General features: G+C 43.2%; 2 protein-coding genes across 2 annotated transcripts; one reads left to right on the top strand and one right to left on the bottom strand.

The window, feature by feature from the left end:
- Window positions 1-58: 58 nt before the first annotated feature.
- On the bottom strand, window positions 59-12,245 carry UBE2A (ubiquitin conjugating enzyme E2 A). The gene is made up of 6 exons (XM_075008181.1): window positions 11,986-12,245; window positions 11,610-11,690; window positions 11,013-11,038; window positions 3,541-3,630; window positions 1,962-2,050; window positions 59-1,453 (listed from the first exon to the last, which is right to left on the bottom strand). The coding sequence occupies exons 1-6, from the start codon at window positions 12,027-12,029 to the stop codon at window positions 1,325-1,327; spliced, it is 459 nt and encodes a 152-aa protein (XP_074864282.1). The 5' UTR covers window positions 12,030-12,245; the 3' UTR covers window positions 59-1,324.
- A 6,627-nt stretch (window positions 12,246-18,872) lies between these two features.
- STEEP1 (STING1 ER exit protein 1) lies at window positions 18,873-26,409 on the top strand. The gene is made up of 7 exons (XM_075007875.1): window positions 18,873-19,046; window positions 19,769-19,886; window positions 21,494-21,535; window positions 22,065-22,203; window positions 23,888-23,977; window positions 25,061-25,153; window positions 25,935-26,409. Exons 1-7 carry the CDS (start codon window positions 18,923-18,925, stop codon window positions 25,995-25,997), a joined length of 669 nt encoding a protein of 222 aa, XP_074863976.1. The 5' UTR covers window positions 18,873-18,922; the 3' UTR covers window positions 25,998-26,409.
- Window positions 26,410-26,719: the final 310 nt, after the last annotated feature.

Genomic DNA, 26,719 nt, shown 5'->3' with positions numbered 1-26,719 from the left:
GCTAGATAGAAGTTGGTTATTACCCTTGTGGATCTTGTGCCTATTTGTACAATGAGGATAAGGCTACACTTTTATTTACAAGTTTTGAAAAATGTACAATTTCTTACATGGGTTACTTGTGCAAAGTTATACTTCAAAACAGACCAATGTGCACATAAGACACAGGGACAGTGGACAACAGTTATAGGTCTCATTTCCCCACTGCTGTTAAAGGTACTGCTTCCAAGCCAAACAAGCTTATTAACCTTGCAAAAGATGGTGCTTGGACTGCTTTGCAAGTTTGCTTGTTACTTTCTACCCACTTTAATGAAAGTATCTTTCCAAAGTAGCTGTGGCTCACACTGCCCCTCAGTAATTTACTAAACAAGAGCTCCACAGCCTCAAGTGTCCCATCTTACCATTGCTAACTCATTTTCCAAAACAGTTGTATTCTAGAGATGTTTAACTGTTGCAGTTAGATAAGGAATAAAGTACTAATGAATGTGATCTCACCTTGAAAGTTTTTTTTCACCCTACCTTGGTGTTTAATACTCAAAATAGCAAATGAACAAGATTTAACTTAAATACAACAGCTGAACATAGATCTGTCCAGCAAGTACCTCGAGAGGACTACAGTAACCTATTTCATCAATATCCTCATAGGCAAGTCTTCTAAAACCCTATTTTTGTAAATAAAAAAAGGTACTTAACCATACCCGTTAGGGTAACAGAAGTACCATAACAGTATTCATATGCTGTCTTGCACTTAAAGTAAAGTAGCCAGCATCCCCCATTTTCAATATTTTACTACTTAGATGGTAAGTCAGTTTGTTTTATATTTCTGAACAGCTGACAACCCTGTAAAAACAGGAAAGAAATTGCTTGTGCAGTACTTACAAATGCAGTGGGGTCTAAAACCGCCAGTTGAGGCAAGTTACCAGCCTGGACAGATCAGCACTCTAGTAATACCAGTTAAAAATGTATATATGTATATAAACATCCCTTTTATCAAGCTACACATAAGCATCACTGTGTATAACACAATTACAATTAAAAGCTTAGTGTACACTACAGAAATGCACAATACTGTCCTAAGACTGGAGAAGAGGGATCACAAAAAATGAATTCAGTAATTCTTTTGCAAGTAACCCAAGTACAGTACATTTGACTTCAAAATGGGTGTTTTCTGATGTCCAAGGAAGGGAAGCTTCAGCAAGGGAGGGTGGCAACAGCACAACAGCTATTTTGCGCTCAAAGTAAATGCAATGATGCTAGGAGGAAGATGACTCAGACACTTCATATATATTTTCCTCATCACCAGAGTGTTCATTTGCATCATCCAGGGTCAACAATCACGCCAACTCTGTTCTACTATTGCAGAGACCCGTTTTTCATATTCCCGCTTGTTCTCTTGGTATAGCTGAGCTGCCTGACTGTTTGCTGGACTGTTGGGATTCGGCTCATCCAACAGAGACTATTAAAAAGAAAAAAAAAAATCTCATCAGTTTCTCAGGTTTAAAACAAACTTATTTGGAATAGCTAGTGTTCACACTGAACTCAAGCAGTGTAGCTAATCAAGTAGCATCACAGTTTGGTTATTTGCCATGTTCACAGATATCCCTCATCTTTCATGTGAGAGGTTTGAAATGCATAGCCAGTGTTCTGTTAGCATAACTAATGCCCATGTAGGTTCTAAAAGTCAAAGATTTCTCTCCTGGTTTTAAACACAAGTCCAAGAATATATTTCCCAATTAAATCAATAACCAAACACCAAGTGTAAGACATGAATATAAAGTACCCAATGACAAAGTTAACACTCACCTGCTCTCTACCAAAAGACTCCCTGTAATTGATTAGAATCATTTAGAAAAATCTCTCTTGCTTGGACTTAAACTGGGCAAAAATCTAGTTTGAGTTATTACCTGAAGTTTGTCTCAGCAACTTCACATGCACATATAGAATTACCATGAATGTCATTTTACCTGTATGGATGTTAAGATGGAGGACACATCATAGGTTGGGCTCCAACGATTCTGAAGGATATCCAGACATATACTACCATCTGCGTAAACTAGAACAGGGGTTAAAAAAATAGTTAACAACAACATAAGGTGCGGTAACACTGACGACAACCTTAAAAATGCCACACCAGATTTTGCTAGCATTATTCAAATCTTCAAAAGCAGAGATAATGGAAGATGTATTAGGACGAGCTGATGACCTCTTACCAAAAGAAAAGTGACCCCTTTTCCCTTGAAAAAGGTCAGTTGTTGCTAAGGAGAGTTTTTGCAAAATTAGGTAATTTTTAGACTGAGGAATAAGCAAAAAAAGCCACTCAAACACACACTTTCCTTTGTGACCTCACAACTAAGGGCTTTGAAGAGGTCTTTACCATACTACTTCCAGCAGCGATTATTTTGAAGCAATTATTGTCTTCATGCACTTGACTAATAACTAAACAAAGAATTGTTTGACATGGTCTTTCCACTCATTACATTAAGGAACCCTTACATCTAGTTAAGTGTCTTCGACCCCTGTATGGTTAGCCACTAAACAAAGGTTTTAATTTTATTCATGTACTTGATAAGCATTTAATGAAAAGCCTTTGGAATTAAAAACAGTTGCGCAGGCCCCAATGCCATTGTTAGTCTGCAGCTACAGCTGGAAGCAAATACACTCAAGAGTAAGGAATGCAATCTGACACTGAATGGAAATTTCTACTCCTGAAGGCAGTTACTGAAACAGAGAAAACAATCCAGCTATCTAGAAAAAGGAAAGTTGACTGTACAAGAGGTATTTCTGAATGCAGAGAAGAGCCAGGGCTAGGGGAAATCTACACAAATACTTTAAGAGCACGGAATCTGATATTATAAGCCACCATGTTACTGAACTGAAGCATAGATAAAAGCTATTAGGAGATGCCTGGTTCACAGAAGAGAAATGATCAAATTTGGCTTAAAAGTGACAAATACACATATTAAGAGTTACGACTATAAATTTTAACATTTACAAAGATTTCGCACATGGCTACATGACAATCCCACAGATGGTTTTTTTCCAATGGAAAACTGTGGCAGTGTTATATAATGGAATGGTGTTTAAAAGCAAAAAACACTTGAAGTAACAGGACAATGTTTGCATAAGATTCTACTCATTCGGGTTAAATAACCAGACTGTGTGTAAACAACCATGATTCCCTTCCCTCCCCAACTCTCAACATGGAAGGTCTTTGTCCTCAAAGGTTAAGGAATTCTGAGCAAAAGATGTTTAATGGAAATATGGTAGCAAAACAGCACAGGTATGTAAGGGATTCACATCAAGACTGCTCCATAAGAGCAGTGAATCAATAGTCCCTCCACCCACCCACCCCCTGGGTGTTACTTGAGACATGTCCAATTCCAGCTGCCTCCTATACCAGAATGAGATCTAGCTCACTTGTTACATAAAAAACAAAGAGGTTTATAAAAAGACTACTGTTTAATCAGCAAGTAATATTCTTTACTCTTGGATGCTGTAATAAGCCACAGACCACACAATGATTGCAGCTGATTGAGTACTTACCATTTGGATGAAACATTTTAGAGACAAATCTAACAGTTGGTGGCTTATTTGGATATTCTTCTGTGAATTCTATTGTAAGTTTGAAAGTTCCTGGCATTGAAAGAGAAAAATTATAAATAACTTTGTCCAAGGACATCCATATGCTTCACATGGGCAAATATCCTCCATTTACAGACAGGGCATAGAGGTGTCCCATGTGTTATCCCAGCATAATACACAGTTGAAAATAGAATCCAAGCTGTTCAACTTTACCATTCCTCTGCTCTAAATCCTAGGCAACACCTACTTTGAGCTGCCTCTCCCACTAAGAGTAATATTCACAGCATTCTTATTCTGAACTGTCCTAGTCAGAAGTCATAGGTGAGGAAATAGTTCTGTCCACCATATCTTTCCAAACATCTTGTTCCTCAGAACATCTGGATGCATGGAAAATAGTTGTTTTGCAAGTCTGGAAGACTGCAATTCCCTCCAAAGCAGATTCCTAATGTTCCATTCCCAACAATATGTAACTGGATTTATTTTTGTTTTGAAGCTTGATGCTTGTACTACAATTTGAAATCATATTTCTAGCAGACTCCTGCACTTGTGACTTCCCTCCCACATCAAGTTTAGTGGAGCCTTACTGAAACTGTCAGATTTGCAGAGTCCATGGTAATTAGCCTTGAGAAGCCAATTTGAAATAGCTTTGGAGGGTCTGTTATCTGCCAGCCATCTGATGCTGTCAGAGCTATTCACTATGGTTTGAGGCTACCAAAATGTGTGCCCCACAAATTGAGCTGGTTAAATCCTCTGAGCACAACTTTAACATAGCTTCTGCTGATACAGGCTATGCTAGTCCTGCTCCTAAAGCTATGACAACCTGGAAAAATAAATCCATCAGTTAAGCTGCAGATAAGCAGAGTCCCACGTATTTGAGTACAAGCAAAAAAAAGGACTGGGTGAGCAATGCATCTGAGAAACACCAACTGCATGCAAGTAAAATACAGAGAGACTGTTTTCTCTTTCATAACACACAAAAAGGTTAAAAGCCAAAAATGTATGAAGCCAAAAATAACTTCTTTACAAAGTCTCCTGCAACAGATATGATTGTACTATCTATTAGTGTCCAGTTAGCATATACAATCAGTTGCCCTGATTAAAGGAAGCTAACTGCAATTTAACTTTTCTTGTAATGCACCTTCTTCCCAGACCAGTGACAACCTACTGAGACCTAGGGAGCTTAAAAACAATTTTTTCCCCAGATATCCTGAATACGAGAATTCATGTTTCTACTCTGAATATAAAAGTTAATTCTAGTTATCATTAGCAAATACCATTTAAATAATTAATACTAAGAAGAAAGTGGTTTTAGCCAAACACTAGCTGTTCTAGAGAAACTTTAAGCCTTCCCTTGTGGCAGGCATTAAGAGCATGCCATGGAGTATTTTGTCAGCTCCTTTCCCCTCTCACAATCATCAGCAGGACCAGCATGGTAACATGCTTGTAGTTTTATAGGAACAGACAGGAAACCCAAAACAGCAGTATTGTTTGAATTTCTACCATACAGATGGCAAGTGCAGTAACTGAGAGCTTAACATCTTAATTTTGCACTTTCTGTACACAAGCTAGTTATAAAAAGCATCATGAGTCCAATGCCATTTAAGACGACACTGAAGTTGAGATAACATTAATATGGCATGCCTGTTAATCTGGCTGGAAACTGGGCAAAGGCTATTTATAGACATCAAGAGGTTCTCAGAGTGTACCTGAAAGACAGGACTAGAATTATCCTAGAACAGTGGCTACAATGTAACGAGGAGAGAAGCTTATCTGCCAAAAAGAAATGATACCAAATACATTGGAAACAGATCCCAATACCGGGGGGGGGGAGGTGCGTCTTGCTGTCCTGCTTAACATAGTGAATTCAGTTGTCTTGCTGCCTGAGTTACAACATGACTGTGCGAGTAAGTCAAAAACCCATTTATTCAGTCCTTGAAAGTCTCTCACTGCACTCATTTTATTAATATGGTTCTACCTGAAAAGATTTTCATAGCTTCTCAAAGGAAATCTAATTGTTCGGTCTCACTAAAGAAACAGTATCACTAGAGTTTCAGTGAATCAAATGAGTGAAGCAACTCACTCATTTAAAGGCTGCATGACCTTGGTTCTGCAGACAATACTCAGTGATAAAAAGGAAAAAAAAAGGGTAAATAACTCATGCAAACAGTCTTATAAACACATAAGGCAGAAGCATCCTCTTTCAAGGGGCAACAACCACCTTCTGAGGCAAGCAACAGACAGTGTAGTGGCTAGAATGAGACTACTTTCTCATGACTTTCAAGTTCAGGATGTCTACGTCAGCCACACAAACAGGATTCTCTTATTTGAAGCATGACCTTACATAGCAATAGAACACCAAAATAGGACTCGTAACTCCAATTCACAAACCAGTAAGGACTCGAAGCTGGGCATCCAGAGAAGAGGCTCAAAGATATGCAGACACACAAAGGATGCAAGCAGGTCAACATAATTTAAGTGGAATTCTCATCATGTTGGATGAGATCTAAGATTCTCTCAGTACTAATTTAAGCCATCAGATACCAAATTCTATAGAATTAGTCATAAAACCCCAAATTTCTTACTCTGCAGCTAACCTTGTTACCAGGAAGTGATCTTCCACCAAAAATCTTGGGGCCTACACATAGCGTAACCAAGAACAAATACACTGCCCTTGTCACAGGCGCATCAGTCACAGACAAAGACTTCTTAATGGAGGATTTCAAAGTACCAATGACTGCAGTGAGCTCAGAGAAAGAAAGTCTGTGGAGGCACTAATGTACCTCTGATTTAGTTTGTGAGCAGCTAAACAGCTGCAGGGCAAACCTGAAGAATTATTAAATTATTTAGGACAGAAAAAGAAGGATCAGGTACTTCATATAAGAAATAAGCTAGTTTACATGAGACTACTTCCACACTTGAAATCTTGTCTATTTACAAATAGGTCATCCTGGCTTCTCAAAGATCATTTAATTGGAGACCACATGCCTACCAAAGCTTCTTAAAGACAGGACACAAAAACTGAAGGGAAGCAGCTTAAGTTTAAGACAGTGAGGTGGCCTGGTATGTGCAGTGCACTAAGAACTGTACTCTTCTGAACCAGTACAAGATGAACTATTTGTTCCTGAGATTTTTGCTGCAAGGTTCCAGCACAAAATTAAGCACTTCCCTCCTTAGCAAAGAGATGTCTCTGGCTCAAACAGTTTCATTCTACTCTTACCACAGTCTGTAGTTTAGAGGAGAAAGAGATTTGCCTTTAGTGTGTGCCACTGTAGAAACTTCTACAGGTACTCCATGACCCAGAGACCAGTGTGAGAATCTGTCACAATAAGAGCCTCCTGTCTGTTTCCTTTTCCTATAAGCAAAGGGAGGTTAATGATGTCAGTAGGCATGGAAGTAGGCCCAGTCTTGGAAAAAGGAGAGCCAAAGCAGGGACTCTTTGCCAGTGATTATAGCATGTGCTAACACAAAACAGTGCCCCCACTTTTTTCCTCTGTATGGGTAACAGCAGTAAAATCCTAATTTCACTGAAGTAAAAGCAACACTCTCAGTGACTTCCCCACTTAAGAGCTATTCCTAAGAGACACAACTTCACAGGCAAAAAAGGGATGCCTCTATTTGAGTCAAGGTATCCGAACTATGAGGCCAGTTGTGGTTGTAAGACTCAAAACCTTGTAAAAATTGTTGATATAACCAGCTCCATAACCTCCACTCACGGTAAGTCGAGATGTTACAGAACTTTGACAGGTTTGCTATTCCACTGCACAAAGTGGAGAGTTACTTACGTGGAACAGCAGAACATCTGACAAATGCACAGTTATCCATAGACTTCAGAATCCCCGTTTGTGATCCATTAGAACATTTTGACCATGTATAAACAAAGATATCTTATTTTTCCTTTCCAAGTTTCATAATATTGTTTAGTATGTAGTAGCTGACAGATGCTAAGACCACCACAAAAGACATCCCAGACACTTAGATCAAAGATGGAGCCCACTCCAAAGAGGGGTTTAAGAACTGCCCGATAAAACACTGGTCACCCAGATACTGAAGCCCAAAGAAATCATGATGTGTCACAGCTCCACTTGAGTGCCCAATGTTGCTGAGACATTCCTAAGTATCTCTTGTATTCTAAAGAAGGCAAAAACATATGGACTGGTTTGATGCCTAAAGAAGAATCACTGTGGGCAGCTGATTTTAAAAAAAAAAAAAAAAAAAAAAAAAAAAAAAAAAAGCACGCTGCAGCAAGTTGCCAGGCCACTGAAAATTCAGTATTACTGAAGAAATAACTGAAGGCCTAGAAAACATGACCTATGAGGAATGACTGAAAGAGTTGAGTTTGTTTAGTCTGCAAGGGATACTGGGAGGGAGCATGACAACAGCTTTCAGGTACCTAAAAGGTCACAAGGAAGAGTGAAGAAAAATTAATCCTTGACCCCCAGTGGTAGAACAAGAAACAACTGGCTTAAAATTGCAGCATGCAAGGTTTAGGTTGGACATTAGGAAAAACTTCCTGTCTGGGGGGTTATGCATTGCAATAAGTTGCCTACACAGGTGGTAGAATCTCCAACATTGAAGATACTTAAGAGCAGGTTAGAGCAACATCTATCAGAGACAATCTAGATCAGTGTTTCTTAAAGTTTTTGAGACCATGGAATACCAAACAATATTTCAGTGCAGAACACCTAGGGAAGTTCTCTTTAAAAAATTGTTGTCAGACCAAAAAAAAAAGCCAAACAAACATCCAGGGATAAAACATAAAATGAAGTAATTTAATCAGGTATCATAGGAATAAAGTAGTAACATTGTATCTGGTTTTAATAAGAGAATATATAGATCATCAGTGTATGGTAACAAAAGTGTCAGATGCTTGCGGCACACCTGCGAGTTGTTCACAGAACCAGTGTTCCACGGAACATAGTTTAAGAAACACTGATATAGATGGGGTTCAGTCCTGCCATGAGCGCAGTGGACTAGACTTGATGACCTCTCAAGGTCTCTTCTATCCTGTGATTCTAAGAAAGCATTCTTGGAGTCATGTCTTACTAATCCAGAACAGGTATAAAAAAATAAATACTAGTATGTTAATCTTAGTGAGAGATAGAGCACAAGATAAAGGCACCACTAAGCTACCCTAGTAGTACCTGAAGAGATCATAACCAATGCATCTGAATTATGCTAGAAGGTGATGCTGTGCTGTACAAAGTAAATATATTCTGTTCTAACCAATACATTAGGAAAAAAGTAGTCTCCATAGGCTCTAGTCAGCAAATATTACCAGAGATGCTGTTACTCTTCACTCAATTATAAGATCCCAGTGCCAGAGTATCATCCCTAGGACTGTTCATCCACAGAACAATCCAACAGGTATCAAGGTGAAGAGAAGTGCTATACGCTCTGCTAAAGTTCCCAAGTGTCAAGATATTAGTAAGACACTTAAGTGCAGAGTGAATGCGCATTTGTACCAAGTAATGCCAGAATCCACTCAGCTCCTTGTCTAGATATAAAGCACAATACCAATATTAAAAACCTGTACTTTTTTGTAGCAGTACTGAGTACCAGCTCCTTGGCAGCCCCATCCACAGGACTGGCTGGGGGGCAGGGAGCTGGTAAAGTACAGGTACCTTTAACAAACACTGCTTAAAACTATAGCTGACATTAAATGCCAATAATTCAGGAGATACAGAGAAGAGAAATCCACTACTGTGGCTACTGCTATAGCAAACCAGCCACATCACTCTGAAAAATATTTATTGTTCAAGCCAACTAGTCACACTCAACCAGCCAAATAGTAATATGTTGCTAGCATATGGGGCACCATGGCATTAGAAACAGTGCACCAAAAACGTGACCCTCTGAACAGGTCTGGTAACATTAGCACGCTACAGCCAAGAAAGCAAAAAGGGAGTTTAGCTGGCCTTAAACAGTTCCATAAATTAAGAGGTGATCCCTACCACCAAGCACTGCAAAAAAAGAATAAGCAAAAAACCCACCAAGCCTCAAAACTAAGGTACAATATAAACTGGAGCCGCATTAATTACAACTGAGGCAGCTCCTGTGATGAACTTCTTGACTGACCAAGGATAAAAAAGGAAGTAGCTGAAATACTCTTGGGTCTAAGATATTGGAAAGTAAAGCATGATCGGTACAACAAAGCCTGAATCCAGCTTGCGAGGGACTCCTTAGAGGGTCAGAAGCATTAAGAGCTAGAGTTGGCACAGGCTTTCAGCATGAAACCCAAGAATAATTACAGTCCTGCATTGATGGTACTCCTCGAAGGTACCACTGTTTTCTGTTCATTTGGTTTGCTCATTTGACAGCATTTCATGTCCAGCAAATTTCCACTATGTGCACTGGGCCTTCATATGGCATCAGTGAAGTGAAAACATTTTGAGCGATAATTAAGCCTCAGAAACTAGCACAGATTTTAGGGATAAGTTTATTATTTGAATGTACCTTTAATTCTTAACATTTCAAGGTGGTATCCTTTTAAGTTGATTAAAGCAAAGGAATTTAAAGCAAAGGGCAGAGTAGCATTTGTAAATAGACACTAGCCTTTCCATATCATGGGATGTTAAAGATCACTTCCTGTACTAAAGGCAACATGATAGAAGACCAGTAGAACACTGTTCTGGTATGGCTATAATCTGAAGAAGTGGGTCTGTCCCATGAAAACTCATCACCTAATAAATTATTTTGTTAGTCTTTAAGCGCTACTGGACTGCTTTTTTGTTTTGAAAAAATCAAACTTGTGTAACAGCCTATAAAAACTTAGGATGGCATCCAATCCCTTTTTTTGTTTAAGCACAAATACCTTGGTTTACCATTTACATTTACAGCATGAAAATAACAGAGACTTGACAGAATGTTAATACAGTTTGAACCCCAAAAAATTTGTGACTTTTGTGCTCCAACACTACTATGGATGTTGCTGGACCAGAGAGACCCAGAGCCCTGAGTGTCGATGGCTGGAAGCCCACCCCAGCCTGGCAGCCAGAAGAGACAGCAGTATCTGTCTGTGGAGCTGGATCCACAGCTCAGGCCAATGGCCCAGGGGCCACTGTTGGCAGCCAGAAAGTGGACAGCAGGACAGCCTCGGATCAGGGCCAGAGGCCAGGAGGGGAATAAAAGACCTTCTTGGTAAAGGGAAGTAAGGAATGTTCCAAGGGCCACAGAAGAAACTAAGCTAAATATCAATTTTTAAGGCAAGTTCTGTTCTCACATCTGCCAAGTGAATCTCAGATAAATGTTATGTTATCCTGATTTGTACAGGATTCTCACTCCAACAGCAAAATATCATCTAAAACTGTTCCAAGTACCCAGCACAGTAACATTTTGAGATTGTCAAACTTTTGTAGTTTAACCCTTTACACACTCTTCTCCCCTCCCCCCCCCGCCCCAAGAAAAGACAAACCCAGGATTTTAACTATACTTACCATCTTCAAAAGGGGTCCCTTCAGGGCTGGAAAATAAACAAAACCAGTCATTACACCCCCACACTTTGACTTTGGTCCCCTCAACCCCCCACCCCAAAATGGGGTTAAGTTTTTCACAATCTTTCAGACAAGTGTCCTGCATGGGTGCCACACCCATAACTCTGTAATCGGCCACGGGGGCGGGGGGGATGTTTATGGCTGCAAGGCTTTTCAGTCCTACAGAAGATCCTCCCAATTCGTATGGCTAAAGAGCACACAGACCCGACTGAGGGTGTGCGCACACATGGAGGAAGAGGTCCCCCTTAAAGCTGTTGGGCAGGCGATCAAAGGCCCCCATGTAACATTTACCCGGGATGGAAGGTGGGGGGGGGGGGATCGTCTGGGTAACAGATCCCATGGCTGTGCGCTGAGGCCGCCCGGACCCTCGCAGGACACAGATGCGAGACACTAGAAGCACCCGTTGGGGACCGCCGAGCCAGGAATAGTGGGACCATCTGGGGAGCTGTCGGGTCTCGCCTACCCCACGCTGGTGCGGCACCCGCCCGCTCGCCCTCGCCTCATTCTCCCCCTCCCCCGGCTCCCCTGCCCCAGCCTCACCCGAAGATGACCGCGTTCCACACCATGATGTTGTTCTCGGACGGGGCCCCGCTCACCCCGGCCGGGGGATCCTCCTGCAACCTGCGGGGCGGAGACACAGCAGCCGTGGGACACCCCAGCATTAGCCCCTCCCCCACTTCCCGGCGTAGCCTTCCCCTCCGCAAAAAGCGCAAGGAGCGTAGCCAGCGAGTAACTCCCCCTCCCTCCTGCGCTGCGCAATTGCCGTAACCTGGTGACTAGATACACTGTGCAGAGGAAGCCGCGTAACTCGCAGCCAGGCGGCGTGGCCCCGCGTTACGCAATCAGCGTAGCGCTCCCGACCCCGCCGCCATGTTAGGCCACCCCCTCCTTTCCCGTAGCCAGCGGGGCTCGTTACCTCTTAAAGTCCCGCATGAGGCGCCTCCGGGCCGGAGTGGACATGGCGGGCACAGGGTTACAAATCACTCATACACCAGCCCCAAGCAGGAGTTGAGGACGAGGCGCCCAGCGATACCTCTACAACAGCGGCTGGATCCGACTGAGGCGGCGGCGGCTGCCGACAAGCGAAACCGGCATCTACCACTGGGCCGGGAACGCGGGGGAGGCTTAGGCGGCAGCTACGACCTACTCCTGCGTCTGCGCCTGAGCTGCCGGGCGAGACCACTGCCCCAGAAGGGGGAGGAGCCGGATACAGCTGAGCCAAATCAGACTCTACCACCGCGACGAAGAGGTGGGAGCAAGGCGGTGTCCAAGGCACCAGGACCGTACCACGGGAGAAGGGAGCGGGGGAGATCTCCCCCTTCCCCTAGCGTCTGTCAGCGGCGCTGGGCGAGCATCCCCAGGGTGTGCGGGTGGGCAGAGGAGCCGGGCGGGGAACGGGGCAGCGTGGGGATGTGTTTATGGGGAGGCAGTCGCAAGGGGGGATCTCCACGTGCTGGGGGGTAGACACACCGCCTAGGGGTCCTACTCGGATGAGGGGGAAACCTTCAGGCGCTTCTGGGTTAACAAGAAAGGAGTCAAAGGGCAGGGTCTGATCCTTAGGAGCAAAGAAGGGTTTCTGAAGCAGAAGGGCCATGGGGGAGAATGGGGGCTGGGCTTCCGACCTGTGTGAAGCACCCCAATGCACCTAAAGCTGCCCTGCCTCGCGGGTGGGGTGTTATTGTAAGGAGTGTTTCAAAGACAAGTTACAGTAGGAATCTGGGGACGAGGGTTGGGTTGGGGGAAAGGTACATGAGCTGGGTGTTCATAATGCACAGGATCAGGTACATAGTATGTGGGGTGGGTATGTGCAGCGCGATCTCATGCTATATGTACAGCGCTTGCAACATGTACAGACTCGAATTTACATGGTGAATAAAATACATAGGTCCTGCATTGCCCGAATGTACGCAAGTTGTGGTACAGATGGGTGAGTATAGTACATAGGCATATTGTGTTGGGTGATATGCAGGATGGGAGTTGGGGAGGTTCCAGTCTTGGTGGGTCCCACTAGGAACCCCTGGCACTGGTTATTTGAATAAACTCCATCATTTTCTGGATCAGAGAGGCATGTGGTAATCATTGTATAGACATGAGTGTTCGCTGCCTTTTATTCTATTTGTGTGTGTCTGGTGAGAATGTGTCACAAGAGAGTCTGATCTTTATGCATAACAACATGTTCCAGGAGTCACTCTAAATGATTTTCAGTTTGCATAATGATTTGCCTGTCTCACTATTCCCCTTTTTTCCTTATATTCCACATTAAAATTACTTAACTGGAGAGGCAGTTATTTTACTCCAGCTGGGCAGCTGAGTCTCTGTAAATAAATCATGCTAGATATTTATGTTGATTGATTCAAAGTGGGCAGCTGAAAGGAAAGCCTAGGCTGCATGTGATGTCCTTGGGAATATACTGATGCCTTTACATGTGAGGTAAGGTTGTTTGGTATCTAGTGCTAATATTTCTTTGACACCAGCATCCTTTTAATGACTTTTGTCACACATAACATGCACAGTATACAGTTTATACATTCTTGTCTTCCTTTGGGTTTTGGCAGAAAGGTTTGAATTAGGAAAAGCCTCATTTCTCTGTGTTGGTCCCTCATGCTTTGTAGTCACTTGTTTGCTATTTGCCATCAATAAATATTTTTTCTCTTTTATTCTTTTCTCCTTTATACCTCTGTTACACTGAAATACCCAGGAACCACTACTGTTCCCCTGAGAGCCTACTTCCCCAGATATACACACTACCAAAAACACCTCCGCCATGAAGCTCTTGTCCCAGGAGCCATGATTATTCCTTGGCAAGTGAAACACTGGGAATCACTTCCATTCATCATCAGGACCTCCTGCAATCCAGCCTGTAAAAGCAGCCATATTGGGTCAGACCACAGTCCCTCTTGCCCCAGATCCTGTCACCTACAGTGGCCCATAACAGAGGTTCAGGTAGAGTGTACAGTACAAGGCAATTAGGCATTGATCCTTCCCTGTCTTCCACTCTCAGCTTTTGGTGTCCACTGTGAGTTTCTGCTAGTCACTCTTGTTTCTCATCAGAGGAGAGTGCTCCATATGGAATGCCATTCATAGATTCCCAGGCCAGAATGGACATTGTAATAATCTAATCTGATGTCCTAAATTGTCTGTGATGGAGACTCCCCCATGACGATTGCTTCCCAACTGAAAAAGGAGCCCATTAAAAATTACCTTTTGGAACATCTTCAATCTCATTGACTGAGTAAAATTTCCTAATATTGTCTAAGACAATCTCTTCTGCCACTTGGGATAGAACTTCAGGAGGGCAAAATTCTGATGTCAGTCCATGTGACAGGTCCCAGCTGTCTCTGAATCTTCTGATCCCAACACTGCATCTCTATTGTTATTAAATACATCTCTAACTGCAATGGAATTTTCTAACTCCAACATTCTGTCCCTTCTGTTAAGAGGGCATTACACCTGCTCAAGGGGGAAGGAGTTCTTATGGGACAGAAGAGAGCTTTTATCCTGCTTATGGGATATCAGACTTCTTAAATGTTTGTAAAGGGAATGGGAGGTTTCTTACTTTCTTACAGAAAGCTGCCCTTACAGCTAGGGTGACTTAATTTGTGGGGTGCAAGAGGTTTCTTACCTGGTTTATAGGATTTCCTAGAGTTGGTTATAGAGGTCCAGGGAGCTTCTTAATTTTCCAAAATGGCAAGTGGTTTCTTGTAGTTTTCACAGAACCATAGCTACATAGGGCTGGGAGAGAGTTTGAAAAATCATGAAGTCCAAAGAGTCCTGCACAGTGGCAGGACCAAGTAACCCTAAAGCATGCCTGCCAGATGTTTGTCTAACTTATTTTTAAAAGCTTTCAGTGGTAAGGACTCCACAAACCTCCCTTGGAAGATCATTCCCGAGCTTAACTATCCCTAGAGTTACAAAGTTTTTCCTAATATATAACCTAAATCTCCCTTGCTGCAGATTAAGCCCATTTGACGATAAAGCAGTGAATTTCTACCTTGCCTTTAGGGTGTAAGAGGGAATGTAGATTACCTGCTACCTACACTGGTGTTGACTTTATAAATATTTCTATACTAGTGGGATGAGCTGACCCATGTTCATGGAAAATACATGAGATGGAATAATAAAAACTGAATTGATAAGGACCCCTCTGCTGTCACACATGGTAGGGATAAATAGGAAACCTGTACTGAACAAGAGGCATGGTTTGATGCTTCAGTAGGGCGAGAGAAAGAGAAGAATAAATGAATTTATAAGGGCTATTTGCTGAACTTCTTATAGCCAAAGTCAGAAGTACAGCTCCATCAGTTCTACAATATGGCCTATAGCTTCCCTGAGTTAAAAGGGAGCAGTCCAGGGAGACTCCATGGGACATGTTCTCTTGATCTGAATGGTCTCTGTGTGGCTCAGAGAGTATATGATATGGTGGGGCTTATTATATGTGCTGCAGTTGAGTGTGGCTGCAATCTCGTCAATTTATATAAATGTGGTGAATCCCTTTGGGTTCCTAGAAAATTGCCCAGATGGTACTTAACTGGGCAAAGGATATGCTGTCTGCCTCATATTTTTTTTAAAAAACCCTCACCATAATTTTGTAGCTTGCAGAGGATGTTTGAAAGTGTATTATATCATTTATATAAAAAGAATCCAGTAATCTTACTCTATCACATGAAGCTTATTATGTCTGTACAGTTCATGTGAAACAACAAAAGCTGCTACAAGCTTAGTTGAGGCTCTTTTTTTGTCCTGAATATCACCAGGTTGAAGCATTACTGGATTTAGCAGTCAGTTACAGTCTAATTTTTTAATTCTAAGCCATTTTGATTTAATTAATTATACCCTTGCAGTCAGTGTACAACAGCTACGGTAAAAACACATATCTGTGCCATGCCAGAACCCTAGTCCATTGCAATAGCAGAGGTAGCTCAACCAATCGCCTTCCTCCAAAGCCAATTTATATGCAAGAGTTTAATTGTTTGTACCAGGGAAACTGCACAGATGGTGGATTACTTAGTCCAGCTGCCACAGTTCTTCACAACCACCCACATCACAAAACAACCTGCCACCATCACTCCAAATATAGATAACCCATCATGGATCAAATGACCCTCATTTGCCACCTGCATGAATCAACACAAATCTCCCTGGATTGTCACACTTTTTGAGTGCCACTTTGACACCTGGAATGTATGAGTCCATGTGAAGTGATGGAAAGAACTACCTACATGGTTGAGAGCTCTTTTTCCTTAGCATGTCACCAGTTTCAATGATCTCTAGGCCCTCCAAGAATCAGATGGACTGTTTGTAATCCAAAGGTTCTGTGGCAGTTTGCATATGACTTGTAGCAGATGATCAGAAGAGGAAAGAAAAACAGCTATGTGGGGTAACAAAAGGGGATTGTACCTTCAGCAAAGGGGCAGCTCTGTGCATAAACTTTGGTAAGTGTACAAACAGCAACACAGTTTGGTAAAACACAGTGCATGGAAAGAAAGGCCCTCAAATACTACCTGCCTGTGTGGCTTTACAGTTGCTCTATGTGATTTCCTGTTCACATATACATTTTGCGTTTTGTTAGTGTATTTACTGCTGCTTTTTTGTGATCATGTTTTCTGCTGTGGTGTTCGGTGATATAGAACATATACCAGTCTGAAGAAAGGTTTCTCCCAAGCACTGAAATAATCTAATTGCAAGCCACACAGAACTGGGCACACAATTACTGTATCTACTGGTATACCGCTCCACACAATGCCAAGAAAGAAGGCTACCATCCCTGTCCACAACAAGGTTAAAAGAAGAACACTAAGGAAAAATGTATCAGATACAGAGCACAGGTAGGCACAGCTATCAGTCCTGTGTGACTGCACAGGTGTTCATGTATTTGAACCTATGGCTCAGAGAGTACATGTTATGCTGGGGCCTATTATATGCACTGCAGATAAGTGTGGCTGCAGTCTGGTTAATTTCTATAAATGTGGTCCATTAGTACCTCCAGATTCTTATATATGTAACTATTGCTTGAGGCCACATGGAGGATTATTAGTAAGTTGTACAATAGCTACATACTTAGAAAGTCAGTTAGGAGCTTATAAAATAGGTATTATTTATGGGAAGATTTATGAGGAGAGGTAGATACGCTGGAGGTTCGGGATAAGGTCCAGAGTGACTTAGACAAATTGGAAGACTGGGCAAAGAGAAATGTGATGAAGTTTAAAAAGGACAAGTCCTTATTAAATAAGTCTTATTAAATCAAATAATTAGTAGTAATAATAATTAATAATAATAATTAATAATTAAATAAGTTCTGCACTTAGGACATAAGAATCCCAAACTCTGCTACAGGTTGGGGACTGACTGTTTAAGCAGCAGTTCTGCAGAAAAGGACCTGGGCTTTACAGTGGATGAGAAGTTGGAATAGTAGAAATTGTCGTATTGGACCAGATCAGCCATCCATCTGGCTCAAGATCTTATCTCTGACAGTGGCCAGAACCAGATGCTTCAGAAGGTGATAAAAGAAACCTGCTGTAAGCGTACATGGGATAATCCATTCTGCCTCCCCACCTACAGCTCATCCTGCTCTCTAGTAATCAGAGATAGACTTAAGACCTGCAATGCAAGGTTTGATGTAGCTTCCAGAATTTTATCATCGCTAATTTATAATGCTGGGTATTTTTGATTGACTATTCATATGGCTATCTCTGTTTGAATCTGAAGTTATTTGGCTCTCAAAGTACTTTTACTGATATTAATTAACCTCAATATTTCTGTGAAGAGGACTAGCAAGTAGTATAATTCCTATTTTACAGATAAGGAAACTGACTTAGACAGCGGAAGTATTATATAAGAAAGTGATTTTTTTTCAGTACTAAAATGTGCACTGCATCTAGGATGCAAACATCTGATGAAGCGGGTCTTCGCCCACAAAAGCTTATGCTCCAAAATATCTGTTAGTCTGTAAGGTGCCACAGGACTTGTTATACAAACTTAATTTGCTTCATCTACTGGTCCTACTCGTGACAGGTAACCCTTTTCCCCCTCCCCTCTCCCTGCTGTATGAACCTTGGATTCTAATTGTCCACTCCAATCATCTGAGGTCATGGATCTTACCAACAAAAGCTCATAACCTAATACATGCGTTTGTCTTTAGGTGCTCCAGGACTGCTTGTTATTGAACTCGGTGTTAAATGGCTTCTCTGCAAGTGCAAAGCAGCCTTGAGATTTTCAAAAGCACCTTAAGGAGTCACACGCCCATTTCTTATTGAAAGTGTCTGGAGTTGTTTGTCCAGTTCCCATTACTGCCTTTGAAAATCTCCTTTTCCTACAAGCATAGATCAGAGAAGCTGCAGCATCCTTTGCTCCGTGGGCTGTGCTAAGGTGGGTCATCGCAATCCCAAATGCACATAGCGTGTTCTGCAAAATACACGGGTCAAAGGGGCCGCTTTATTACAGTGTGGGTCATACCCGCGACCTACTGCTAACATATGCATAGGTGGCCCCTCTAGTGCACACACTGTACCCTCTCCGGGAGCACGTCGCAACAGATGAAAGCTTCGGTGACAACCTATGGCGGGGCAGTCGTCCCCCCGCCCCCAGTGTCTTGCACCCCAGGGCATCCCCCGCGTCAGACCACGTGTTATCCCGGGCCAACAGCCTCCAGCCCAGTGTTTCATAGGCTAGAGCAAACCCCTCCCCCCAGGGCAAGCCCTGCCCCAGCGTACCCCGCCCCGCGCGCCAGGCTAACTCCGCCCCGCGTGTCTCCCGTGCCCGGCCCCGCAGTAGCGTTCAGCCCCGCCCCCGAGGGGGCGGTCCGACGCCGGCAGGGGGCGGGGTCTTCCCGCGGCCGGCCCGCGCGCTCCGCCGCCATGCCCAAGGTGGTGTCGCGCTCCGTGGTCTGCTCCGACACCCGGGACCGCGAGGAGTACGATGATGGCGAGAAGCCGCTGCACGTGTACTACTGTCTGTGCGGCCAGATGGTGCTGGTGCTGGGTGAGCCGCGGGGGGGACGGGGGCGTGGGGGTAGGTGGGCTCCAAGCGCAGCTGGGGCCTAGGGGCAGGAACTGGGACCCGGGCAAAGGGGCAGCTAGGACCTAGGGGGAGGGAGAAGGGCCGGGAACAGGACGGGGTGGGGGTCGTTGGAATGGAGGGAGGGGACAGCTGGGGCCTAGGGGAGGCGGAGGAACCAGGACTAGGACTAGGACAAGGCCCCCAGCTGGGGCCTTGGGAGAGGATCACAGAGAGCTGTGGTTGGGGCCTGGTGGGAAGAGCAGGGACTTGGAAGGGAAGCATCTGGGGGCTGAGAGGAGGGCAGGGGGAGGGACCAAGGGTCCCCTGTGTTGGCCAGGTACCTTGTCTAAGTGGGGTGAAAGGAGAACTGTGACACTGCTGTGCTGGGCACTCTTTTGTGCCTGGACTGCCCAGTTGAATTGCTAAACCACTGAACACTTCTATTACCAGGAGATCCCCTAGAAACCTAACACAGTGGGCCAGTGGTTTTGTCTGGTTGTTTTTAATGCAGGAGGATAATGCCATGTTTAAAACAAATATGTGTGTGACTTAGGGAAGTCACTGGAGAGGCACAGAAAGAAAAATTGACCCTTCAACATTTCTCTCTTTCTCTCTCAGATGAACACTTCAGATATCAGAGCCCCCTTTCTGAGCCCTGGGCCTAAAACTGCGTTTTATAACACCTTTTCTCTTCACTTCTGCAGACTGTCAGCTAGAGAAGCTGCCCATGAGGCCTCGAGACAGGGCTCGGGTGATTGATGCAGCCAAACATGCCCATAAGTTTTGTAACACAGAGGAGGAGGAAAATGTTTATCTCAGAAGGTAGGTAACCTCCAGTTCAGCCAGTGGCTCCCTCCTTGCCAGTTGCTGTGACGCTGTCACTGTTTGTCCTGTAAGTCTCATAATTTAACTTGCTGGTATTAAAAAGATATGGGCAAATAGTTCAGGTCCCCCTTTGAGCTACTTCAGCAACATACTACAGAATGCTAATTCTTTTTCCTGTTTACAAAAAAAAAAAATTACATTTGAAAAAACACAACCTGGTCCTTATTTAATGACCACCACGAAACCAGATGTGAAGCAAAACTATCAAATCTGAAGTGAGCAGCTTCCAAACAGCTTGACTGCTAGAACCCTGCCATTGCAGGGAGGCCAGGGGGAGTTTATTGTAAAATCACTTTTATAACACATTGTTCACTGCAATACAAAATTGACAGGTTAAAGTGCCACCTATCTGGGGGAAGAGACCCTCTGCTTTTTTTCATCTTTTCTTGGATTTTAGGTAAATTGCAGCACTCGTACTTTCTAATGCTGCTATATGTGACCTAACTCTGTTACAGACATCAAGGCAAGGTGGGAGGAGGGCCCAGCTCTGTCCGCAGAAGGGTGGGCCAAAAGTGGAAAGGGCAGGGCCTAGGGCAGTTAGCCCTCAGCACCACTCAGACTGTGGCACTGCCCTTCCCTTCCCTGAGCCACACAGAGCAGCACTGCAGTGGTATATCAAAAGGATCCTGAGCTCTGGCTGCTTCCAAAGTAGCAACAGCAGCTGGAGCTCCAGGCTCCTTTGAAATGCTGGGCTCTGGGGCAACTGCCCTCTTGGGTCCCCCCACTGGCAGGCCTGGTTAGGGAACAAGTTTTAAACATCTCATACACATTGATGTGGCCCCTTATGGTACACCACAGACTGAGATGCATTCTCTGACCCAGAGAGTTTGCATTTGTAGAGAGAGAATTAAAGGCCTGTTCAGTGGTGTGGCAAGCTGGTGCGTGAATGTTGCTGCAGTAGTCTGACCTTCACAAGTTGTCCAGTGGGCCCTGCTGCTATCCAGTGAAAGTTTTGCAGCGCACTTGGCTCTACTGTCTTCTCCGAGCAGGGCAGCAGGGTTCACAGAGCCAGTTTGTGCACAGCAGGCTAGTGTAGTGCAGGTTTGGACCCAAGTTTGCTGTGCACGGTACATAGAGACAAACCCTAAGACACAACAGCTCAAGTAAGGAAGGGTGTTGGAAGTTTGTTAGGCATAAAATCAAAGTAGGAAGTCTCCCTTGAAGAAAAAGTACTTTAAAAGAGGGTTTAAAGGAAAAGGCATTTTTACTCTGGGCCTAATGCCACTCCTCTATGGTCTAGTGATGTGATGCGTCTTCCCGACTTTGCTACTGCACCATTGATTCGAGTTTTATGCCCCATTCATGATCTCCTCCCACTCCCGTGTCTCTTTGAAATGGTGCCCAGAATGAGATTGTAATGCATTAGGGGCCCATAAAGGGGTAATAAACATCTGTTAGACCCAACCCCTAATGTACTATCTCATTGCTCATTCAGAATTATTTCTGTTTAGTCTTGGATATTTGTAATGCTTTCCTCTCCTTAGTATCTAGACAGTAGTAGCTGATGTCTTTCCATTTTTCAATAAATTCTCTTTCTCCCCCAGACCGGAAGGCATTGAGCGGCAGTATAGGAAGAAGTGTGGGAAGTAAGTGTCAGCAGAGAAAAACGTATCATTGCAGCATAAGAGATGCTGCTCTTTTACTTTCCATTGATTGTCAGACCCCCATAGAAATGTTTCTTCTTGTAAGAATAGCTGCTGGAGACAGGAGGTGTTTGACTTGTCATGTGGTAAGAATATTAACATTGTGTAGCCCTGATACTTCTCGTGTAGCTGGGGCCAGAATGGAAACGCCAACCTTTTATCAGCACTCCTATGTGAGACAAGACAATATTATAAGATGGGCTTTTTATAGAAATCTGTATTTGTGCCTCTTTACCTGTTGACATTCTAATGTTTGGTCTGTGATCCGCGTCCTTCTTTGATGCTCACTTATGTGGAAAAAAAAAAAGTCCCAGCCTGTACAAGGAGGCTAATTAGCTACATGATCCCTGGACCAGTTTTACTGGACCAGTATAGGCTGTTTTAAAAACCTGTTTGGTAAAGAAACTACAGCAAAAGCATCAAGCATGAGACTGCGATCTGCACTCTTTCACCAATCAATTACTGTTTCCAGGTGTGGACTGCTGCTCTTTTACCAGCATCAGCAGAAGAATGCCCCAGTTACTTTCATTGTGGATGGAGCTGTGGTCAAGTTTGGACAGGGCTTTGGAAAAACAAACATATACACTCAGAAACAGGAGCCTCCTAAAAAGGTAACTTTGCTTAGATGAGTTATGAAACTGTCTTTGCCTGTGGAAAGGGTATGGATGGATAAAATGATCTAACAGATCTTAAGCTGTTTCTGCTAGAGTGCCTGGCCCTGGGCTATGTCATGGTAATGTTCTCTTCTGGTTGACCTGAAATAGTGGTGTTGACACCAGTCAACTTAGAATCATAGAAGAGTAGGACTGGAAGGGACCTCGAGAGGCCATCGAGTCCAGCCCCTGCCCTCATGGCAGGACCAAGCACTTTCTAGACCATCCCTGAAAGCCATCTATCTAACCTCTTCTTAAATAGCTCCAGTGATGGAGATTCTACCACCTCCCTTGGCAATTCGTTCCAGTGTTTGATCACCCTGACAGTTAGGAACTTTTTCCTAACGTCCAACCTGAACCTCCCCTGCTGCAATTTCAGTCCATTGCCTCTTGTTCTAGCCTCAGAGGCAAGGAAGAACAAGTTCCCTCCCTCTGCCTTATGACACCCTTTTAGATACCTGAAAACTGCTATCATGTCCCCCCTCAATCTTCTCTTTTCCAAACTAAACAAACCCAGTTCTTTCAGCCTTTCTTCATAGGTCATGTTCTCTAGACCTTTGATCATTCTCGTTGCTCTCCTCTGGACCCTCTGCAATTTCTCCACATCCTTCCTGAACTGCTGTGCCCAGAACTGGACACAATACTCCAGCTGAGGCCTAACCAGCGCAGAGTAGAGCGGGATAATGACTTCTCATGTCTTGTTCACAACACACCTGTTAATGCATCCTAGAATCATGTTTGCCTTTTTCGCAACAGCATCACACTGTTGACTCATTTAGCTTGTGGTCCACTATAACCCCTAGATCCCTTTCTGCTGTACTCATTCCTAGGCAGTCCTTTCCCATTCTGTATGTGTGACACTGATTGTTCCTTCTTAAGTGGAGCACTTTGCATTTGTCCTTATTAAACTTCATCCTGTTTACCTCAGCCCATTTCTCCAGTTTATCCAGATCCTTTTGAATTATGAACTTCTGCCAAGGAAAACTAACATGAAATTTTTGAAACTGGAAGAGGGAGCAATAAGGAGGGGAAAGATCCCTGCACCTGTTAGATTTGTGGGCTAAACCAGTGTTTTTTAAAGTTGGGAACACCAAACAATAATATTTGTTATGTGGAACACCTATGATAATCACTTGTCAAAAATTGTTGTCAGACCAAAAGAAAAAAACCCACCAAACAGCAACATATGCAGCAAAAACAAAATTAAGTATTTTAATCAGGTGTCATGGCAATGAAGTAGCATTGTATCTTGTCTTAATAACAGGAAAGATAGACCATCAGTGTAGGAGAGCAAAAAAGCATCAGATGTTCGTGGCACACCTGCGAGTCATTCACAGAACATCAGCGTTCTGCGGAATATTGTTTAAGAAACGCTGCTCTAAGCAACATAGAACATACATTTGTAAACATCTCAGGCTTATCATGTGAATACTATTTCCAGTTCTCGATGTTGAACACATTGATTCCAAGAGCTGGAACATCTCAGTACTGGTAAATCCATCCAGTTTTACTGTATTTCACATAAACAGCAAAACTTAACAGTACAGGTTTACGGGACAAGCCTTCAGGGTTATAGAGTAAAGAAAAGTTATTGATGACACCAATTGTGCTGAACTAAAGCAAAACATTGTTTGTTTCCTAGGTGATGATGACCAAACGGACCAAGGACATGGGCAAGTTCAGTTCAGTCACAGTCTCCACTATTGATGAAGAGGAGGAGGAGATTGAAGCAGTGAGTTTTCTTTGTTCTGCTAATGCTAACAAATTACCCAGAAGTTTTGTTGGGGCATCAAATCTAAGCTCTTCACTGTAGTATCTGGTTACCTAAACGTTTCTGCAGCTGAAAAGATTCATGCCCTAGGCATGGATCATCCTACTGTTAAGAAGGGCATTGTAAATCTTCTATCACCGTGTAGTCCAACATGCCGCATGTGTCTATTTGACCGGTTGAGTTTGGCCAGCTGGCTTGAGCAATAAATGTTTTCAGAATAAGTGGCTAGTTTGCTAGAGTGGCCACTGCTTCAGAAATGGTTGGACACCACAGGGACAAGCCAACTAAAAAAGCTAGTGAGTTACTTTGCAGTAGCTGACCTCTCAGCATTGTCTGCTTCTCTGTCCTATGAGGGCTCCTGACCTTATTTTCCTTCTGTGGAAGAAACTGTGGGCAGTTGCAACCTCTCTCCTGCTGTGTCATTTTTCTAGTTACTTTCATTCTGCAGTCCTCTTGGTTGAAATTAGTGGTAGATCTCAAGTCAAGTGTGTTCAGATAATCAGGTGACTGTCTCCACATTGTGGTAGTGTTTAATGATCTCCCATCTGCCTAAATGGAATCCTTTAGCCATTGTGACTTCCCCTGCACTGTCTCTGCTGTGATTCTAATGAAGAGGCCTGATCCAGAGAACAAACCACATAACAGCCTTTCTTGATTGCATTTTGCATGTGCTAGCCAGACCCTCACGATGACTAAAGTTGGCCAGGGACTGGTAGCCCTGATTCTTTACTTCCTGATAAGTTGTTGTTACAATGCACTTTAAACATCAGGCATGCTGCCCCCTAGAGGGGACTGCCTTTCAGTGGCAGAAGAAAATTATCGCTTCATATGCCTGTCAGTTTGAGCATTTTGAGATGTTTGTGGGGGATGCTGTATAAATATAAAGCAGCAGTCTAGCACAATGGAGATGTTTTCACAGGCTTAGGTGGTTCTCACATTTTTGTACTCCACTGGAAATTGATACTACCCATCTTACTAATCAGTTGACTCAGCCAGAACTGCACTGCCTCCAGGTATAACACTTTAGCATTGTATATTTTTCAGCGAGAAATTGCAGATTCCTATGCACAAAATGCTAAAGTGATTGAGAAGCAACTGGAACGTAAAGGCATGAGCAAGAGGAGGCTGCAGGAACTGGTATGTCTGTTTTGTTTTCAGTGTGTTGTTGCTGCAGTTGTATCTCTTATCTGGTGTCCAATTCTCTTGCTGTTAGTATACATAAGCATCGTATCTTAACACCCTAAAGGGGCTTTAGACTTCACATGAAGCTTTGGGAGCTAGGAGGGGGTGGTTCATAAACATAAATCCACATTATTTAGCCTTTATTTTGAATCATTCGTTGTTCACTAAGCACTGGTGCAAATAGGACAGCCTCTGTAGCCAGTAACCCATGACTGGTCAGATTACAGCTTGGGGAAGTTACCTCAAAACTTCAGCAACAGAATGTACCTTACGCATTATATCTGAGCCTTCCATACCTGGGCTTTAGTGTAGACTACTAGAGGGACCAGGTTGCGGAGAGGGGAGCCTGCCAGTGCAGGAGCTCTGGAAAGGTCAACCTAGAAACCAACAGTAAGAACATCCCATCTTATCTTAACTATGATGACAGGCTTATAGAATTTGGAGATAGCTAAGGTGGAAAGATTGACTAGACTCACCTCTCTGGTAATACAGAATTTAAGGTGTGAAATGACCTCTTATGTAATAAGCCCCAGACCTTTTGGGGCTGCAAATTCCTGATTTGCATCCAGAAACACGGTCCTGAATGAAGAGACTTGAAGCATTTTGTTCTTTACTCGGATGACAGGTGGCTGTGTTAGTCATGCTCAGGCCAGAAGGTCATGCCTCAGAGCACTGGAGAGAAAGTTACTCCTGAACTTGTGTAACATTTTAATTTTGTCCAAATTTTCCTAATCAGGCTGAGCTGGAAGCCAAGAAAGCCAAGATGAAAGGAACCCTGATAGATAATCAGTTCAAATAGGATTCCCATCGGATCTTGCTCAGGCAGCTGAATAGTTGGAGAGTAGGAAAACCAACATCAACTCCTGAGATTCCACCAGAGACTTCAATCAACCTGCATCTGGATGACTTTTTCAGAGCCATGCATTGAAATGAGCATCAAAGTGACACTGCCTCAGCTAGAGGCTGTGCTTTAATCTCTGGTATTTTTATATAGTGAAGGACTTCAGAGACTTTTTAAAACTTACATTTCTGTGCACCTTCTGGTGTTTTGTCTCTAGGAGCCAGACGTTTGGGCTAACATCTGCTCTGGGGAAAAGCTTCACCAGTTGTATTACAAAAGATCAGTGTGTATTTTATTTTCAGATGTATGCCTTAGATGTGTAAGTAAAGCTATAATTTAACTGTACAGTAAATAAATCCTGACACACTCAGTTGTTTCCATGTTCTTTTAAAAAACAATTATTCAAATCATGCAATCTGTACAAAGGGAATTTTCACCCTAACAAGCTGGAAAGGCAATAATCTAAAAATCTTCATTTGCTAACAGAAAATCATCACTGAGCAGATACAAACAAGGTTCCCTGTTGCAACGCAATTGGTAAGCAGTGCATCCTTGTAAACTCCTAGCTGACTTCTTCTAAAATCATAGGAATTGCTGGGTTCCCAGCACTTTTGAAAGCCAGGCTGTTTTTACGTATTTAAGTATTTGAGTCCCTGCTTCTGAAAGTCAGAAGATAGTGG

Source organism: Carettochelys insculpta, chromosome 13 (assembly GCF_033958435.1).
Source record: "Carettochelys insculpta isolate YL-2023 chromosome 13, ASM3395843v1, whole genome shotgun sequence".
Taxonomy (NCBI): Eukaryota; Metazoa; Chordata; order Testudines; family Carettochelyidae; genus Carettochelys; species Carettochelys insculpta.
Note: the sequence above shows the minus strand (reverse complement) of the source record. Positions and strands in the feature narration are given on the sequence as shown.